This window comes from Triplophysa rosa, linkage group LG11, assembly GCF_024868665.1.
Source record: "Triplophysa rosa linkage group LG11, Trosa_1v2, whole genome shotgun sequence".
Lineage (NCBI taxonomy): Eukaryota > Metazoa > Chordata > Actinopteri > Cypriniformes > Nemacheilidae > Triplophysa > Triplophysa rosa.
The window spans coordinates 7,873,113-7,893,259 of NC_079900.1; the positions used below are offsets into that span (position 1 = coordinate 7,873,113).

At 40.2% G+C, this 20,147-nt stretch overlaps 2 protein-coding genes across 5 annotated transcripts; both read left to right on the forward strand.

Annotated features, from left to right (window-relative positions):
* The first annotated feature begins 142 nt into the window (after nt 1-142).
* Nucleotides 143-9,646, forward strand: nlk1 (nemo-like kinase, type 1). The gene is made up of 12 exons (XM_057346802.1): nt 143-359; nt 3,702-4,010; nt 4,222-4,351; nt 4,480-4,535; nt 4,889-4,995; nt 5,590-5,675; nt 5,754-5,963; nt 6,062-6,163; nt 6,476-6,562; nt 6,661-6,859; nt 6,959-7,052; nt 7,309-9,646. The coding sequence occupies exons 2-12, from the start codon at nt 3,703-3,705 to the stop codon at nt 7,355-7,357; spliced, it is 1,428 nt and encodes a 475-aa protein (XP_057202785.1). The 5' UTR covers nt 143-359; nt 3,702; the 3' UTR covers nt 7,358-9,646.
* Nucleotides 9,647-9,989: 343 nt separating this feature from the next.
* On the forward strand, nt 9,990-20,094 carry tlcd3ba (TLC domain containing 3Ba). 4 transcript variants are annotated; one of them, XM_057346843.1, is made up of 8 exons: nt 9,990-10,113; nt 10,864-11,027; nt 12,527-12,680; nt 13,021-13,104; nt 16,719-16,941; nt 17,405-17,500; nt 17,814-17,923; nt 18,143-20,094. In XM_057346843.1, the coding sequence occupies exons 3-8, from the start codon at nt 12,562-12,564 to the stop codon at nt 18,381-18,383; spliced, it is 873 nt and encodes a 290-aa protein (XP_057202826.1). In that variant the 5' UTR covers nt 9,990-10,113; nt 10,864-11,027; nt 12,527-12,561; the 3' UTR covers nt 18,384-20,094. The 4 variants fall into 4 exon arrangements, with proteins under 4 accessions (XP_057202826.1, XP_057202828.1, XP_057202829.1 ...); XM_057346845.1 differs by having other exon boundaries at nt 12,531-12,680; XM_057346846.1 differs by lacking the exon at nt 10,864-11,027 and having other exon boundaries at nt 10,003-10,113.
* The last annotated feature ends 53 nt before the right edge of the window (nt 20,095-20,147 follow it).

Genomic DNA, 20,147 nt, shown 5'->3' on the forward strand with positions numbered 1-20,147 from the left:
AGTTCCAGACCCTATTTACACCCTCTTCGTGGAAAGTGTATAGTCGTCTGTATTAACACAGGAGAGTGAACAGTTAAATCGCATTGTTTACACCGGTGGTCCTACCCTCCCCCATCCGCTCATCCCTCCTTTCTTTCACCTCATCTCCATCCCCCTCTCAACTCCTCCTCCTTCTTCTCCTTCACTACCGCTATTTCCAACAGCTGATTTCCAGATCTGACAGAGGAACACGTCCGAAGACGGTCCGGATTTGGCATCGGCAGATTTAAAGCGGGTGAAAATGCAGAGAAAACGCTGCGGACCGCCAGTATCCGCGATGCAGATTTGAGCTCCGTCGCTTCTGCCATCAGCTCCGAGAGGTTAGCCGCTGTGCTAAAGCTAACTTTACAAACATCTGTAGCGAATAAACACACATTAACGCGATTTAACACTGACTACGGCTCGGCTTTTCTTCCTCATTATGCATTAGAAAAGAGTATATATACTTGATGTCCGATGCTTGGTCTAAATAAGATCATTTGTGAACATAAACACCATATTTAGGTCATGGAGCAGATGGCTTAGCCAGGGGTAACAGCTGGTGAGGTCGCGTTAGCTACAACAGGACTTCAAATTGTATCAAACTGAGAAAAAATGAAAGAAAGTGAGTTTGTGTATCGTAGCTTAAATAATAATGTTGCAACGTCTCATTGCAGGGTGTCTTGTTAGCTTGGATATATAACGTTAGAGGAAAGAGGTCACTGCGAACAAAGATAAGGAACTAAAAGTGCTGTTTAATGCTGTTGGTCCGTCTCCAGACATGTTGCAATAATGCCTCAGCTTTTTGAAGGGTGTCCAGACGTTGTAGACAAAGGTGTTGACACACTTCAGCACAGACTGAACACATGATTAAAGTACATAACGTTAGACCTTTGACACACTCGGTTTGGGTTTGTTACTGACAGTGTTGGGTCACGTGTAACTAGTAGTTGCTAAGTAATTAGATACGGTAATGTAATTACTTTTCCCGTGAAAAAGTAAAGTAAGGGATTACTCTTTTTCTGTAATTTTATTGTAGTTACTTCTTATGTAATTGAACTAAATACTGCGTAATATATTCTAACTTTAAAATGTATGCTTTAATGTATCCTTCTCACATTTGTATACTTTGGTCAATAAGAATAATCTATGCAGTTATGTAATGAATTAAAAGAGCCCTTTCATGTCTATCCTTGAATCAATTCAAATTAAGGTTGATGTTGGATAAAGAAAGTAATTAGTAATAAGTAATTAAATACTTTTTGGAGAGAGTCATTTGTACAGCAATCTAATTACACTATTAAATATGTAATTAGTAACTAGTAATTAATTACTTTTTAGAGTAACTTACTAGGGCTGTCACGATTATTAAATAATCGTCTCATCGCGATTGTTTGACCTCATCGCAATGGTTTCAGATCATCGCAATTATTGCACATCTCTATAGAAGACACTAGGGGGTAGTGTTGTCACGGTACCAAAATTTCAGTAGTCGGTACCAATACCAGTAAAATTCCACGGTTCTCGGTACCAATTTCGGTACCAAAGCAAAACACCAGTACATGCTAATTGAAACACAATTGTATTAATAAAGATCATTATTAATATAAATGTATAGAAAGCAATGCCATTTTGTATACATGAAGTATACAAGTTAATTGTTGCTGAAACGGTTGTGTGCTCACTGGGGTCTTTCATGCTGATGAACATCCTCCTCAGTCTGCTGCTGTAGAAGACAAATAGAATAAACTTCAGTAAGTCAACTGACTGAACAAACATGCATAATGCAATATTAAATCAAACATCAGTTTTTATACTGCATTTACACAAGATTACTTACATTAAGGTAACTGTACATTAAAATAATAAATGCAACAGATATACAGTATTTTTCTTTAGTTTAAATGTGGCTTTTTAAACCTAATAGAGTTATCTATCCAAGACATACACATTGTTAGTCATACAGTTAGTATGCTAGTTTTCTAGCACATAGATTGCAGATAGGCCTATATAAAATAGGTACTGTAAACCCCATCCTGTCCTCCCATTTATTTGACCCCATTACAGTTATAAAAGCATTAAATGGTTACTAAAGACACTTGACTGGATTAGCATTGGCGCTAACAAATTAACACGCAAACAGAGACGTTTATTTTAACGTAACCTTTAATTTAACATATGATACAACATTCATAATGCAAACGCGAACAGAATTTGAAACTTACCGCTTGAACTTGTTAACTTAAATCCGGATGTTTCCTCCTTTCACAACTTCTGCGCGTATTTCTGCGCGCATCTCTTGTGGATCGGAGCCGCGCTTATCCGCTCATCACGTCTTGTTGCGTCTATGAAAAGATTCCGACTGACAACCTGTCAGACAGAGCATCAGTACCCGGTTGACCCGGTACGTCGGTGGTACCGGGTCTTATGAAAATGAGGTACCGACAACTTTTTTATTTTTAGGTACCGACTTGGACCGGAAGTACCGGTACTTTTGACAACACTACTAGGGGGAGCTGTAGTGCATCTGCATATTGCATATTTTAGTGTATATATTGTTATTAAAGCATGGTAATACTTGTAAAATGTACCACCACAACACAATCACTAAAAAAAACTAAAACATATACAAATTACCTGCAGTACAATTTAATATTATTTAAGCGAATCTCAGTGTGAAAACCAGTCTACCAAAATTTCATTAACACACAGGTAAAATTTAATTGTAGTCTTGCAAGTGAGAAAAAAAAACAGACTAGAAGCTTTTCTATGACTGATAGCATTTTAATGGTGGCTTCAATTCACACCTGATCAATTTACTTAACTTACAAGTATTTGGCGGTTGTATTATTGACAGGTAAAAGCCTAAACCTTAAATATATGATGACCCAATGTTTTCCGATGTATTTCCAAGATAAAAACAGTCTTGTATTCAGAACAATATGGTCGTTTCAATCGCTGAATCAAAAATATATGAGAATTAAATGTCAAAGCCCTAAAACAGACAATTAATCGTCATAATCGCGATGATTTATAAGACAATTAATCGTCAGTCAAATTTCAGAATCGTGACAGCCCTATAACTTACCCAACACTGGTTACTGAGGGAGTTAAACTGTGGCAATGTGGCTGCAAATAGACTTCTGTAATCAGGCACTGGCTGATGGAATTGGTTGTATTGCATAACTTGTTGTACATGTTTGTATGTTACCTTATTTATTGTGGATTTGTTTGTACAGGTTTTATTTTAATTGATTGCTTGCTATTTAAAGCAACAGTTCCCCAAAAATATCGTTTCTGTCATTTGCTTTCTCTAATGTCTTTCCAAACTTGTATTGTGTTACGCAGAAATATTTTTTGGAAGATGTGCATGCTTGTCAGGCTCCAGGAAAAACACCTCAGAGGTCTGAAATGTTTCAGTATTTAAACCGGCGGATTATGTTATGTTCATGTGCAGTCTAAAGGTGCCATATTATAAAAGAAATATATCTTCCTCATATCTTCTCTTTTTGTATTCTTTGGAAAAAAGCATCATCAATTTGATCTTTTTTGGGGGAGTTATGACACAAGCACATGACCTGTAGCTTATACATTCAAATTTTACAACTTGAGTTGAATACGTTTGATGTACCCATGTAACCAATTGCTTTACCTAAAAACCACTGATCCTTGTTTTGATCCAGGATGGCTTTCCATGGGTCCACTCGGCCAACAGTATGTGGTAATTTGTTCCCTGGATCAGATTTAGGCCATAAATATTTTTGCGTCAGCACCACGGCCGGCACTACCTCAACGGGGCTCAGCGCAACGCCAAATCCGACCGGACCCAACGCACCAGCTGGGACTCCCAGGCACCCGGCATCTCTTGGAGGCAGCGCAGGTGGAGGGGCGGCCATCCTGCAACCTCACAGTAACCCAGCAAGTGAAGTTCCAAGTCCAGCAGAAATGGAGCCTGATCGACCTATCGGTTACGGTGCATTTGGCGTGGTCTGGTAAGTACATATGATGTATTCTAAATTTTTGGTTGCTGTGTGCAAATGCTCAATGTAATTGTTGCTATGCTCGTAAACGTCAATCCATAAGTCGTCCCGCAATGTTTTTTCTATGTACGTTCCATCAGGCTTTCTTGACGAACCACAAAACTGATCATTGAAGGAAGAGGACATTGTAATAGGTTATCTCTATTTTGTATGGCTTTTGTAGGTCTGTGACGGACCCTCGAGATGGACGCAAGGTGGCTTTGAAGAAAATGCCAAATGTCTTCCAGAACCTGGTCTCCTGCAAGCGTGTGTTCAGGGAACTCCGGATGCTGTGTTTCTTCAAACATGACAACGTACGTTTTAGAATGGAGTAAAAGCATGTGTGGCAGTGTGTAACGGTGTTTTTGTAGGTTCCAAATGAATGAGCGGGTGTGTTTTTGATGGCATGTTTTGATTTAATAATGGAAATTTGCTTTGACAGGTGCTGTCTGCCCTTGACATTCTCCAGCCTCCACAAATCGACTGCTTTGAAGAGATGTATCCTTCTGTTTTATTTCTCTCTTGAGAAAATGCTCACAAGGAGAATCCTAATGCCTCAGTAATGAGATGATTAAGTACTTGTATTGTTTCCAGGACTACACTATGACCGTAAACCCAGTGTAGATGTTGCTATGCTGTAAATACATGTATTTGCATAGCAATCTCTTAGAGGGACTGCCCATGTTATGCACTCCTAAAAATTCTAGAAAATGCAAAACACGTAAGAAGAATGAACTTGTTACACCACCTTCCCTTAATTTTTGTAGAATGTTTATTCTAAATGTAGAGGTTTATATTGAGTTTGTAGATGTGTCGATGATCTGTTATCTGCTTGACTGGAGCTGTTGTAGATACGTTATCACTGAGCTCATGCAGAGTGACCTGCATAAAGTCATCGTTTCCCCACAGCCTCTCACCATAGATCACATCAAAGTGTTCCTCTACCAGATACTCAGGGGTGAGTTCACATCTGCATCACTCTTTACATGATAACAATGGAGTAGAAGAAAAGTTAGTTTTTTAAAAAAAGTAACACATGCACATGACAACATTGTCATTGCGTTGTGTGTTCACACGGATCCACGAAAACGAGTAAATGCTATGCTGTAACATGCCATTGTTGTTTTGGGGGTACTCGCACAGGCCTAGACTGAACACGTGATATGCATGAGCATGACATCAGCGTTTTCACAGTTCTGCACAGTTTGTTGTCACTTGTTGTGTAAACGAGCAGCCAAAACGCATAAAAAGTTTTCTGGTTTTAGTTGAAACCATTGGCCTTCTATCTAGAGTATCTGGACAGATCGGGGTTAGTTGTATGTGTGCATTTTGTGCAAACCAGTTTTGTAATCGAGACCATGTTTGTGTACATTAAAGGGAATGCGAAGATGATACTAATTGTATCCATAAAATTATTTCAATACAGTCATTCAACACTATGTAGTTTGCAGAGCACGAAATGTGAATGTCAAAATATTTCAAATGAACAATGCACCAGTTTTGTGCCACAGTAAAGAATTGTTTCTCTAATCGGAGTCTCTCTGTTCCTCAGGACTGAAGTACCTGCATTCAGCAGGCATTCTGCACAGAGACATCAAACCAGGGAACCTGCTGGTCAACAGTAACTGTCTGCTTAAGGTACCACATGCGCCCAAATAATAATGGTATAAAGGTCCAATGAGAAGGTGAGAAATGTTACCCTCCTTTTTTATTTAGATTTGTGACTTCGGTCTGGCACGAGTTGAGGAGCCAGACCCTTCTCGTCACATGACCCAGGAGGTGGTGACGCAGTATTACCGCGCTCCGGAGGTCCTGATGGGATGCCAGCATTACACATCATCTATAGACGTTTGGTCTGTAGGCTGCATCTTTGCGGAGTTGTTGGGTCGTCGCATTCTTTTCCAGGCTCAGAGCCCCATACAACAGGTACTGACATATAGTAAAGAGGAATCACACCCCCAAATTTTTTTGTTTGTTTTGTATATTGCATTATGTGTCTTGTCTGTCCCCTCTCTCTCTCTCAGTTGGACCTGATCACTGATCTACTCGGAACTCCTCCTCTCTCCGCCATGTCATCTGCGTGTGAAGGAGCCCGAGCGCATATTTTAAGAGGACCTCACAAACCAGTTCTGTACCCTTCCTTCTATTAAATAATGAAAAGTCATTTGTATTTCTATAGATTTCATTGGCGAGAAGTTACTTTTTGTCAGTCTTATCCATACAATTATTTTTAAAAAACCTTTAGTATTTATGAAACCATGAGTTATGAAAAGCTGCACATTCATTAATATATCTTTTGAATACTTGGCAAATCAGGTTGTCTTACAAGGATTTAAAATGACTGATCTGCCAAAACTATTATTCAGCTGTAGTTCACACAGGGATGCTGCTTTTCATTGACAGTATTGTAAATTTAAGTTGTGTTCTGTCTCCCTCAGCCATCACTGTCTGTTCTGTACATGCTGTCTGATGGGGCCACACACGAAGCTGTTCATCTTCTGTGTCGCATGCTTGTGTTTGATCCGGTATGTATGACATCATAATAGAATTCTGTGTATGGGGTTGGTTTTTAAATATTTTGGGCTATCACTCCAGCAATGAATCAGTCTGTCTCTATCTACAGGCCAAGCGGATCTCAGGCAGTGACGCTCTGTCTCACCCGTACCTAGATGAAGGTCGTCTAAGGTACCACACCTGCATGTGTAAGTGCTGTTATTCGGTGCCCAGCGGTAGGGTGTACACCCGGGACTTTGAGCCGCCTGCCGATCGCCCTTTTAGCCACAACTATGAGCAGAGCATGCACTCTGTCTGGCAGGGCAAAGGTGACTGGCTTTTCATCTCTCTCGTCTTTCTGCAACATGATAAATGTTCTTTCTTTTGTCAAGGACGTTTTAATGACCTGCTTTCTCTTTTGGTCTCAGAGCTCATCCATCGTTTTATAACAGAGCACCAGCAAGGCAAACGAGTGCCTTTGTGCATCAATCCCCAGAGTGCTGCCTTCAAAACCTTCATTAGGTCAGTACAAGAACCCAAACCACACATTTACATAAAACTAGCATTTTACAGAAGATTTTGGTCATTTGCTATAATTTGGCCCGTTTGGAAGCTGCTAATTTTATTTGCGTTTGATACATTGATTTGTGATCTCAAAATGGCTAATTGTGATCTGATTGAGTATATCAAGGCCCTTTTTGATGTGTCTTGGCGTTTACCAAACATAAACATTTTTAAGCAAACTGTCTCATTAAACTTTTTCTTTTTTCCTTATCAGATCTACGGCCTGGCATTCCTCTAAAGTATCAAGGAAAGAAGAGAGATGAGGTAGATAAAATGGGATTCTAGGAAATGTGGAGCAGGCTTGTATTGGAGATGGTTGAAGATGGTTTTCGAGGGATGACATGATTTTAAATGAATCTTCAGCGCTCTTGAACACGGGGATTTCTCCAAAAAACAGAAAACTTTTTTCCAATTCCATTTTCACAGGACTGATTAATTATGCTTCTGATGCTGCTGGGAACATTTTTATACTGACATTGGGGTAGAGGATTACGGGAAAAAAAAATTCACAACAAAAAAAATCTTATGGCTTGTAGAATTTTGACTAAATGCGTCAACATCGATGTTGTGCAATACAGATATCTGGAATAATGCAACTGACGAGACTTTGCTGATGATGATTTTAATGCGCCGTATCACAGATGAGATGACGTGGTCCACGAGTCCATTGCATCGCCCTCATGGCCATATGAAGTGTGCCAGTGTATCTCCAAACTATGTTTATAGACTTTTATCACTGTGTTCCTTTTGCGGGTTTTATTCTTAATCTTCGGGTAACCAAAAGTTCCTAAGTCTTCTGATTTTTGTTTCAATTTGAACATTCCCAGCATTCTGTTCAGCAACACTCAAAATTTGTACTTAAATAGTTTTTTAGTTTGGAGTTTTACTTGGTTTTATTCTGACGGCTTCTTTCTAACCTCTTCATATTTCTTGTAGAGAACTTTGCATCTCCTGCGCAAATGATTCTTGAGAAAATGTGTTTTAGAGATGTATTAGAATGCTGTATATGGGTGATTGTGTCCGGAAGAATATTCTACTCTTCTTCAGTGTACATGATTTTTACACGTATCTGTGGAACAGAAATTTGTGTCGTTTACAAAGACTCTCCACCTGAACCATCTTTCCAAAGGTCTCGTCCCACACTTAGGCCCAAACAAGATTGACACCAGTATCCTGTTCTCTGATTGGGTGAACAGAAAAGATACCCAAGTTTTCTGGTTGGATCTTATTTATTTTTTCTCTTTAATTTATTGTCTTGTCCAGCTTGTTCTGTGTTTGTTAGGAAGACCGGGGGTGTCTGTTTCTTGGAGGCATGAGCGAGACATCTGGTCTGTGCGTATATTTTGTGCGTGGAGAGTTTAGGGAACGTGCAGTGTTGTACTTTTGAAATGTTTCATTACCTCAACAGGCCCAACCGGTTCAATGGGCTGGTGTGTATAGACTGAACCCAATCATTTTATCAAAAATGTACTGTAATAGTTGAATGACGTCAAGTGTATCGAGCCACTCTGCGGATCTACAGTCTCTCTCTACATCGGTTTTTCCCTTTTTTGAAGTTCTGCATCAGTCTACGTTTCTCCTTTTTAGAGTGAGGGATTGGCAAGACAGTGGCTGATCGATGCGTTTTAGATAGTTGTTGGGGAAATGCTGCTGTTTGTTTTGTCTTAATACCTCCAAAACCTCCCTGACTCATTTGTAAAAGTAATGTCTAGAGCTCAGGTTTCGTATTATATAATATGGACTAGACTGTAGACACAATACTTATATCCAGGCAGAGTAATTTTATATGGGCAGTTGCTGGTGCTCTTTGTGAATATGTTGTAGACGGCTCAATATTCTCAAATGCCCAGGACTGTAAATGCCTGTCTCCTACCACTAGGTGGCAACAAACGCGTAGGTTGATTTCTCATTAATAATGTCTCTGAACGCATGTATGTAAAGACTGTACTTGGGTTTGCAATTGCAGTACATTAGGAGTTTTATTTTAGAAACTTTAAATGTGCTGTTGCTATTTAATTTTATTATAGGAACATATTTGGTTCTTTTAGGTTTTTGTTTTCATGTATTGCGACCAATTTTAGGTTTTGTCTTTAATTTTGTTGACATTGTTTTATGACCACTTTTGCTATTGTGTTGGTAGAAAATCTAGCAGAGTAGACACAGAGGAAGGAATATCGATGGGTTGGTGTAGTCGTTTTAGTCTTACCGACTGCCAAGCAGAAAGTGAACATTTTAAGTAAATGGTGAATTCATTTAGTTGTAAGATAGATGTTAGACGATTTAAGATGCTGAAAACTTGATATTCGTGTTAATGACTATTATGGCTTTGATAATATGATTGAACAGTTGTTTTAAGATGGTTATTATTTGTTCACTGTTTTATTAGATTTTTTTCTTTGTCTTTGCATTTTAGAAGAAAAAAGTTTTTGGACTTTTGTGTTCCCAACAAATACTTGAAGTTTTTAAGAAAAAAAAGAAAAGTGAATTAGGGTAAAAATGGATATTAAAGAGACAGACACTGGAAACTTTGGCTCTGCATCTTTTTATATTCTCTATTTTAAAATTGCCAAATATTTTAACCATGGCTCATACCATTGTTCATTTTATTTAATATTACAGAATCGTGTTTATTGTAAATAGCATCTCAAGGAATGGCCACATCTAATGTATAAAAAAATTCATATCTCCCAACTCTATCTGTGTGTAATGTATAAAGAATCGGTAGATGAGCAAAATCTTAATCGTATTTGTACTGCCGACTACAAAACACGGTCGGACCATCAATAGTTAATGTGGGCTCACGCTATCAGGTCACTTTGTTTTCACTCGCCATTGGTCAAATTCACTATCAGTCAAACCTTAACCCAATCAGTGAAGGGAAAATCTGTCGCGTCCGCCTCAAACACCCAATCACCGTTGAGTAACCAAGAGTCGCGGTGCAGATTTAAAAGTAAAATTAATCTCGTCAACACATTTTGGACAGAAAAAAGACGCGATATTCAATCGAGCGTGATGCACGGTAAGTTAAATTAATTGTTTTCCCTGTTTAATCAACACATACTCGCCTCTCTCTATTTATTAACAAACAATTATGTGGGAGGACACGGACAAAACGGCTGTATTTGTCCTTTCAGCGATGCTCTGAGTCATGTTAGCACAGCACTAGCCTACAAGCTAGCGTGATTCTTTCTCCGGACGCACGGGGCCACAGTTTGCATACAGGCGAATTCGAATAACGCCATTATTTAGATAACTTTCGCAATTTGGTTCAGAATTTGCACGCGTTTTGTAGTCAAATATGAGCCAGCTTTCTCTAGTCCCCACTTGTTTTGTCTAATCCTGTTGAGGTGGTCAGAGATGCAGAACCGGGGACCAAAGTGGTTGCCTAGATACCTGCTTCTCTCCCCATCCATCTGGCAGTACAGGTATCCGCTCTCGGCCACGGGTCACCTAGATTTTTGTATTTAAATAAGTGATTTGCAAGGCTAATGTTTGAGTGTAGTCACATCTGACCACTGCAGCTTTCGAGCTGCCGAATCAGCTTTCGTAAAGAGCTTTGGGAAGACCAGGTGGACTCTTATATGCATGTGGGGATGCACTGTGCCAAAACGCGGTCACGGGGCAGACAGACGGGCGGATGAGAACAGACAACTCAAGAGACAAACGCATTGCTAGTTTAGACTTGGTAAACAGACTGTCACGCTGTCCTCCAGCTCTCGTGGATCGTGAATTTTGTGTTTATATGAACGTACATGCGTGTTCCTGACAGGCGGCCTCATACCACACTGTGAAGAACTTTGGGATCAAACGCTTAGGGTGAATCGACAACATCATGAGGACCGTCTCACAGATGCCACTCGGACCGCGTGATCCGATTTCTGCAAGACTGTGACGGGATCGTCCTGCCCCACACCAGGACTGCTCAACCCCAATGTAATTGCCTGCCTTTATTTGTTGGCTTGCTTCTCCCCCTCTCCGAAATAACCCTATGCTTTGCCCCACCTGTCCCAGCTTTGTGTAAAATCCCATTGATTGCCCAGCCTAATTTATCATTGTCTTAAAGCGACAGAGCCGCGCTATTTAAAGCTGTAAAATAATAGCATAGTTCAAGATCACCCATATTCTCGCTCGTGTTGGGGGTCGTGGGGCGGCTCCCCGTTTTAGCGCTCGGGTTTTTTCCACAAACCATGTGGGGAAGAACAGCGATTTATTACTGGCTGGTGTAATAAACGCGATCGGGCCTATCGCCCGCAACCTGTTAGCTAAAGGTCCTGTCGAGATTTCCTCCGGCTCGTGCGCTGCTGGACCGCTGGCGAGGAGACAATAGGATGGATGCCGCTATCCTGCTAGCTCAAAAGGTAGCGATGTGACATGTTTGCAACGGAATGAAACGTTGGGGTTAGGTTATTGAACACGTTTGCTTCGTCGTTGTCTGGGTTAAGTTTCCACGAACGGAGAAAAATCGGACGCACGCTGCGTGACCTGAGATGACGAAGGGTTTCATAACACGGTTACATTGTTGCGAGCGAGATTCGACTCGAGTCTTTATTTGACGCAGACGCAACGTTTTAGAGATTATAAAGAAGCATGTGTGTTGTGTTTTCATAAGAGAATCTGTCGTTTGTCACCTGGATAAATTCGTGCTTTGCGTAGTTGAATAAGATGCATGTTGCATGCCCTTACGAAAAATTAACCTTGAGTTTACCATGATGTTTGTAACTTAACCGTTCGCCCAAAACATAGCCATTACACCTTTGCTATAAAAAGAACGAAGAAACACGGTTAATTTCCCTAAGAGATATATAAATAGAAGCCTTCAACTAGAAAACCTGTCCTCTGGCTCTGTGCATGTCCGGTCATGTTACTTCTAGTATCTGTCACAGTTTTGTTTTTCTGTCTGTTCGTCACATTTTAATGTAGCGTTTAGGGAAATGTTTCATCTGTGATAGCCTTTTATGAACCTTTTAGCACTAGCAGGAATACATTAGCTTTACCCCTCCTACGAGGTTACCCTCACTTTTATCTGCTGTACCACAGAATGACCGCCTCCACCCTCTTTCTTTCTTTCTTTCTCTCCCCTCCCTCTCCCCCTGCAGTAATCTTTCTAAATCTCAGGCTTGCTAATCCTTTCCGTGTCTATTTTAATACAGAAACTCACCCCGTCCCAGTTTCTGCTTCGATGTAAATATGGATTGGGCATGTAATTCAAACTCCAGTCGTCCTGAATAATTGAAGGATTCCTTACAAAGCAATAATGTAGACCGCTGAAGGGATGGAGTCCTTGTGGTCAGAAAATATCTGCGGAATATGTCAATAACAATAATCTGAATTTGAATAGTCATGTGCCTATATGTATTTAGTCTGTTTCTTAAACTTGATGCGACGTCCCTATTGTGACATCACTAACATGCGTATTAATTATCCCTGTTTAGACAGATAGTGAAGTTGAGCAACATTTCCCGGGATTATGCTGAGCATCCTTGCAGCTGGCTCCATATTTTTCCCAGGCCTTTTTCTCCTGTCCAAGCGAATCCTAAAACAGGGGCTCAAGTGGGGCGAGAAGGATGCCGTCATCGTCTCATCCAGGTAAAGAAAAAGACCCACAGAAAGCGGAGTGTATTTAGAGAGGCTGTCAGGCACAAGATACCTAATTTGCCAGGATTGAATGGTTTGTTTAATAACTGCACTTTGAATGGTTTATTTTGACAAGTTGAAAATTCAACAGTTAACGTAAGATATGGTTTTGGTTCCACTGCACTGTAACATTTCATGTATTGATGAGCTTTTCTGCTAGGCAAGGCAAACTTCTTTGCAATATTCAGCTTGATGAGCCCATTAACTGTTGTCAACTGCTCTACATTTTTAATGCCTCCCGTCGTTTATTTTTGTTTTTCTATAGTCTTCAGTGTCTCTTTTTCTCTTTCAGACTGGTATCCTCCATTCAAGCCATTATGGCATCCTCTGCTGGCTATATCATCGCCTATTCATGTAAAGACATCATCGAGGACCAGTAAGTAATATTTCATGACTATGATTGAGTAAATAAAGCTTGGTTTATTGTTGGATGTCAAAAATAGACGTTGATGTCAATGTAGGGTTTCAGTATGTTCAGCACGGCACACAATGTCTGTTTTCCCTTGTGCGGGTATCTTCCTCGCATCTTGGGTTTTATGTGTGTGTTGTATTTAAGTATACAGCTGAGAATTCTCTGATTTTATGGAATTGTTCCCAGATGTGTAGGAGTGAAAAGTATTCCCTTCAGTCTGAGTGGTTCTAAGAATGTGCTATTTCTCCAATGCACACCTTGAGTCAGTGTAATCTAATTAGGCTCTCAACCTAATTAGTTTCTTTCTGTAAACCCACTGTGGCACACCAAGCCGAAGGGAAAGAGAGAGACTGACAAGATGCTATGAAACACTTGATAGTGACTTTCTAGTTTTTTTTCTGATGGCTTTAGTCAGCGGTTTCAAGTTTGTAATTCATAGGTAATATACAGTATGTAAGTATGTCACACCCAAAAGTCATACCATTGGTTGAGTTAATCTTGCCTTGTCAGGCAGGTCTGAATGATTTTATCTCCATTTTTTAAGAGTTCTGCACTGTTCAGTCTGTGAATGGGTCATTTAAAGTCTCTGGATATTTAGCTGGGATAGGAGAACGTCTTTCAACACTGAAAAAATGACACTCTTGGTCTGTAAAGCTCATCTGAAACTCATCTTATGTGGTTTTATGCAGACGGTTTGTCGAAAGCCGTTGGTTCCAAATGAATGTAATTTTCCTCACTCGAAGACACTCAAGTTAATAAAGAGCGGCAGCTGAAAGAGGTTTGAGCAGTGGTGTTTTGTAAATGATTTTAACCAAGTAAACCCGATTACCTTTCTTATAAATGCAGCAGTTGGGGAGCAATGGGAATGCTATGAACTGTAAAACCATCTTCAAAAGATGGCGGTTGTTATAGGTCTCAGTCAAGTCAGGTTGTGAATTTTTACAATATACAACTTATTTTAGTTTGGAATGTTTATGGGTGTGGTAATGGATTTGTAAAGTAATTCAGTTAGATATTTTCATATCTAAAAGAAATCCTTATTGTTCCTGGATATTGTTTAATACCATCACAGCCTGATTTGCATATTCATAAAATGTATTTGCATGTAAAATACCCTGTGATTTGCTCAGGCTTTGTGGTTAACATATGTGTGGAAAGCATTTGTTTCACATGCGCATAGTTTGTCTAGCTGAGCGCAATAAATATCTGACAATAGTTAGGCCTATTTGCTAGTCTTTGGTAGTTAAAAGTCATTAGACCTTTTATCACACACATATTTGTCGTATGATTCGAGACAAAAAACCTTTGGTCTTGTGAACACCTTTGAACATGTGTTGCTGCCTTTTCTACAACATGGTGTTTGATTTGCAAGTCAAATTTTAAAGTCGACCAAAAATTCTGTCATCATTTACTCACCCTCATGTTGACTTTCTCCTCTTTAAAAAACAAAAGACATTCAGCAGAATATGTTTTTAAAATGTAGTTTTTTCCTGCGATGTAAATGAACGGAGAAGAGTCAAATGTAAAGGACGGTATAGACAAAACACAATTCCGAATGACTTGTGTCTCATAGTAGTTTCAAAGTAGGGCTGCAGCTATCGATTCTTTTACTAATCGAGTATTCTACAGATTTTTCCATCGATTAATCGGGTATTCGGATAATAAGTACTTTTTCTTTATTAAAAAGCAATACTAAATATTCAAGAGAAAATAAGACAGGTCTCTTAAAATGAGTAAAACAACTAATTTGTTTCCTTTTTAGAACAATTAGTTTTTATTGCTGAAATAGCATACATTAATATCTGTGAAAACTAAACCCATTTAGTACATTCCATTGCCATTTTAAATTCAAAATGCAATATAATACAAATATATAAATAAGAAACATGAATAAAAATGGAAATAATAATTTCAAACAATAGCCTATGACTTTTATTTTTGCAGGTTGTCAGATGCTTATTTTTTAGTAGGCCTATGTCTGTTTCTTCACTCAAACAATAACATGTTTGTGAAATAAACTCTCAGCGCAACTCTGGAGGTGAAGTTCATGTCCTCATTCAGCGCAGACGCAGACAAATTCATGAGCATCACGCGTGTAGCACGTTAAACTGTGCAGTTCATTCACTCAGTCACGCAGACCAGACAGATGAAATGTGTTTTAACAGGATTCGGCGTCCACTAGTCCGCATCTAGTTTGATGGACTCAATGCAGCCGGAAAACAAGTTTCACTCGCAAAATAGACGAAAATATCAGTTCACCATTTCAATAAGCTATTTATAGGGCTGTGACGGTGGCAGTTTTTTTACCACCGCAGTGGTAATAGACAAATCGACCGCGGTGGTGCGGTGGTTGAGAAATATATATTATTTATATAAATAATATTTATATTATTATATTTGCGTGTAGCAACCACATGACGAGTGGAAGAGAAATATAGACCTTATTTAAATACTTGAAATTGTTAAATAATTGAAATATGATATCTGAAATAAATGAGGATGAAACATCCGTCAATGTTTAACGCGCAAATCCATCAGTGAAACGGCAGACTACAGCACATAAAACATTTAAATAAACATCAGTAAATAATGAAAACTTAAATGATATAAGAAAGCTAAATACTAAATAAAAAAGCTCTTGTTGCATTAACTTCAGTCAGTGGCGTATTAACCCTTACAGTCCTTAACAATTCCATTTGAAACAAACTGTTTAAAACTACATTGGCTTTCCTGTTCAGATTGCCATAAAAACTTTACTTTTTCTGACTCGTTGATATGAAATTTACTTGTTGACATTGTCCAGATTAAAATGTGTACAGCTGCACTAAATGCGCGTTCAGAAGATGTGCACAGGAGCGCAAATGAATAGATGTCTCTCCGCAACCGCGGCAAAACCTGTGCGCGCTCCGACACTAAGCAAGCGGGTCATAGCCAGTTTTGATTTTACGTATCTGTTCATTTCACAACAAGATCCATTGCAAAACCCGCAGAATAACCTGGGTTTTGCCGTGCAGGCCTGCGCTCGAACGCACCAACGGACACGTATGCCAATAATTTCTGTTAATTTAAAATCTTTTAAATAAAACCATCCACAACTGAAAGGCTACAACTAGCAATCGTTATCGCAACTCTCATATTTATTACACCTATATTTGTCAGAGTGACGTGCACTACCGCCGGTGGCAGTTCACCACCGTCATGGCACTTTACCATCGCGGTGGTGCGGTTGTTACGGCAACCGTCACAGCCCTATAAGCTATCAGTTATTTATCAGCATGAGAAACGCGTGTGAACAGACTAAAATGCGTGTGTCTCACGGTGAATGCTTGTGACTTGAGTGCCCTGTAACATGAATAGAGTTTAGCGGGCTGTGCGTCAGTAATAACGGTCCGTGGGGAAACGCAGTGCTCCGTGTGTACTGTAGTTAAATGGATTAAACGAGGCTTCGAGGCAACAAAAATTGCCTCGATGATTTTTTGTATTCGAATAACTCGAGTTACTCGAGGAATCGTTTCAGCCCTATTTCAAAGTTTCTCACTGTGATTCCCTCATGCACACATTTGTTTCCCTCTATCCAGGCATTGGCTCACCAGCAGCTACATCCTCTTCGCTGTCCCATACTTTGTCTATGACATCTACGCCATGTTCATGTGCCACTGGTACAAGCTTCAGGTCAAAGATCCCGTGGACGATAGCGAGACCAAACCAATGAAGTCAGCCATCGGCGGCTACCTGCGCAGAGAGTTCCTTATGGTCTTGCACCACGTCGTCATGGTTACCGTCTGTTTCCCTGTCTCCGTGGTGAGTAGGATGAGGGCTATGTGATGTGGACACACTAATGTACCATCTTCCCGTAATCAAACACATGTAGTTCACATGTAGTTTTAAAATGACCACAGAGGCCAGTCAGAGCAGAACTGGCTGTGTGTTATAGTGCTTTTGGCTTCATGACTGTTTAATAGTGATTGGATGGGATCGTGCTCCGTGGGTGGCGTGAAGTGTGGCTGAGTCAAAATTGTCCCGAACGAGCCTGTGTACTTTCACCCTGTCATTATGCTCTCCATCACTCTCCATCTGTAGCCATGGAGACTGCAACAAGCAGCTTGACATGTACATAGCTGTATGGCAGTGAGTGCTTTGGACTGATAAGACCAGAAAACATCTGCAGCACGTCTGCTCTTATACTAGAGACCTGCTAAGATTTCTCTCCTCTAATACAAGTTTTTCTTTTTCTTTTGTTTCTTTACCTTTCCTCTTCCTGTAGTTCTGGAGACAGGGTAAGGGGGATTATTTCCAGGGTGTGATGTTCATGGCAGAACTCAGCACTCCATCTGTTTGCCTGGGAAAAATACTCATCCAGGTACTACAAAAACCTCCTTTCATTTTTAACTTTCATTGACTTTGGTAAGCAGATTTGCAGCTTCTCTCTCTCTTGCTAGTTTATGCGAAATCTGAATCTCAGATCTGAATGATTTAAAAGGATATCTCACTCAGTTGGTTTACTTTAACAACTCTTTTGCGTTCTCTTGTTCAGCTGTCTTTCAATGTTAAATTACTAATGGGATCAAGGGTGGTCACCCGGGTGCACTGCTCTGCCTATTAACATTTTCTACCTGTTTAACACTCTTGTTCTGTCTATTTCTTGCTCTCTCTTTGTTGTTTATTTGGCTCAGTACAAGCAGCAACACACTCTCCTTCATAAAGTCAATGGAGCTCTTATGCTGGTCACTTTCTTCATCTGCAGAGTTCTTCTCTTCCCCTACCTCTACTACGCCTATGGCAGGTATGATCACCGTCTAACATACTAAATCCTTCAGTCTGTTACTGTCTCTTGTATTTCTGTATTTCCTTCTATACTGCCTTAAGTTTCTTGAAATGATACCATAGCAGCTTCTCCTTTTGAGTCAAATGTGTAAACCACATCTTGCCCGCAGGAGTTACCCACATTATAATTTATTCAATATAAATCTGCGAGCTGAAATTGGTTCGTGCATGTGTACAGGTATGCCTCCATCCCCTTCTACATGGTGCCGCTGTCTGTGCCCTGGCAGTGTAACGCTGGCGCAGCTCTGCTCATGGCCCCACAGGTCTACTGGTTTTCCCTCATCTGCAGGGGCGCCTTCCGTCTCTTCACCGGAGCCTCGCGCCACAGAAGGGCCCCCAGCAGCACGGACTCTGAGCCTAAAACTTCATTCCTGCCCCCTGCCAACGGATACAGCCCTAGAGAGACCGACTCGCACTGAGGAGAGGGGTAGATAGAGGGAGGTGGTAGGCACAAGGTTCTTAGATTAAAGTCTCGGTAAAGAGAGGAGTCAACAGACAAATGAACTGTGAAGATGTGTGCGTCCGTTATTTACCCTCTTCCTCTCCTTAAGAATCCTGCAAGCAAACCTGCACACCAAGCAAACATGCAGATCGCCTTTGTTCGAGGAAACCCGATCCACTGCATTGCAGGGTTATCGCATCATTTGTAGATTACCATTATCATACAAGCTTTAGAAAAAACAGGTGTGGATATGAAACAGTGTTTGAAAATAAGTGACGGATGGAAATGCATACATCACTTCTCATTTCCTCTCTTGAGTCTCTCTGCCACTCTTCGTTTGTCTGTTTTGCAGTTGCGGAAAAGGGAACAGCGATTTCTCGGCCAGTTTGTACATATGTTTTAATATTTATGTTGAACTTCATAGATCTATTTATTTTAGACTTTTGTAGAATCTGTTAATTTATCATTTTTTTAGCTATATTCCTCATGGGTAGATCCAGTTAAATGCAAAGCCGCACATGCTATGGAAAACAGCAGTTATTTTATTATTCAGTCACCGAGTCACTGGCCTGGTGCCAGCTCTCCCAGTTCTCCATCTCATCCTGTTTTCCCTGTTCCGGCCGCTTATCACACGACTGAAAACGAAATGGAAGCCGCTGCATGCAGTTTGATAGTGAATCAGCAGTTATGAAGGAGGAGGGGGGGGTCATTTAAAGGATTTGGATGTTGCTGAGGTAATGCTTTAGCATATCTGCACTGCATTACTCCAATCCTTTTAAGATCGTTGGACAGAGGAGGCAGGGAACGAGACGCACGTTAAAAGTGTGCACTCGAATACCAAGCTGTACTTGCCAAGACACTTGGACAGACCTCAGGCAATCGATCTGTAGAGTTTTGTACTCGGTCCTTTCAGCAGATTTCCACACGACTAAATAGACTCTGTGCTACCACTAAAGTGATTGTAATCGACACATTGAATTGGTAGCTGCACATTTATTCTCCACCCTTTTCCGTGAGATCATTCTTAACGTCCAAATACGTCCTAACAGCCAAAGGTACACTGATGAAGTGTGATGTCATCAATTAATTCTCACCTAGTGTCATCGGTGTAAGAATGATCTTTTAGCAACTCTTCCCTTAGGCCTGCTTGTCTGTTGCGCTGTACTCACAGACGGGGCTGTCAGCTTGATGTTCAACAGTATTATTGGTTTCTGAACACAGGGAAACTTGCACTGAATTCTCACAAGGCGCGGTGCTAAACAAACACGCACGTCTGTTTTGAGACACCTGGAGGCAGTGCATAGAGAGATCCTCTCAGATGTGAGTCTAGGGTTTAGTTCTTGACCACTATGATTGAAGTCTTACAATAGATTAGTCATGTTTCTATTGCTCAATTTTAATTTGGGAATTTACACTTGGAGCTTATGCCCAAAGGCATCAATGTAGCCTTAGAGATATTGCATTCAACATACTCTTAAAGTACCATTGGATTGTTTCACACTAGGGCATCACAACACTTATACTAACTGTTTATTTATTCTAATTATTTATGTATTTATTGGACTGAATGTACATATGAATACACATTTAAATGTTCTTCTGAGTGGACTTATTTTCCTGTAGTTGCCTGAAGACTGTTCTGTAATTCTGATTCTCCCAGCTCAAATATACTCTGCTCTCCTGCTGTGGTACTGCGTTTGACCTCCTTTTATTCAGACACAAAAGCTCTGTGCCACCTGCT

Excerpts from the sequence above, each read along its gene's own strand:
- nlk1 (XM_057346802.1), top strand. The coding sequence starts at position 3,703 with ATGGCTTTCCATGGGTCCACTCGGCCAACAGTATGTGGTAATTTGTTC. Across the intron at positions 4,011-4,221 it reads GGTGCATTTGGCGTGGTCTG|GTCTGTGACGGACCCTCGAG; the intron begins GTAAGTACATAT and ends TGGCTTTTGTAG. Across the intron at positions 5,964-6,061 it reads CTCAGAGCCCCATACAACAG|TTGGACCTGATCACTGATCT; the intron begins GTACTGACATAT and ends TCTCTCTCTCAG.
- tlcd3ba (XM_057346843.1), top strand. The coding sequence starts at position 12,562 with ATGCTGAGCATCCTTGCAGCTGGCTCCATATTTTTCCCAGGCCTTTTT. Across the intron at positions 16,942-17,404 it reads TCTGTTTCCCTGTCTCCGTG|TTCTGGAGACAGGGTAAGGG; the intron begins GTGAGTAGGATG and ends CTCTTCCTGTAG. Across the intron at positions 17,501-17,813 it reads TGGGAAAAATACTCATCCAG|TACAAGCAGCAACACACTCT; the intron begins GTACTACAAAAA and ends TATTTGGCTCAG.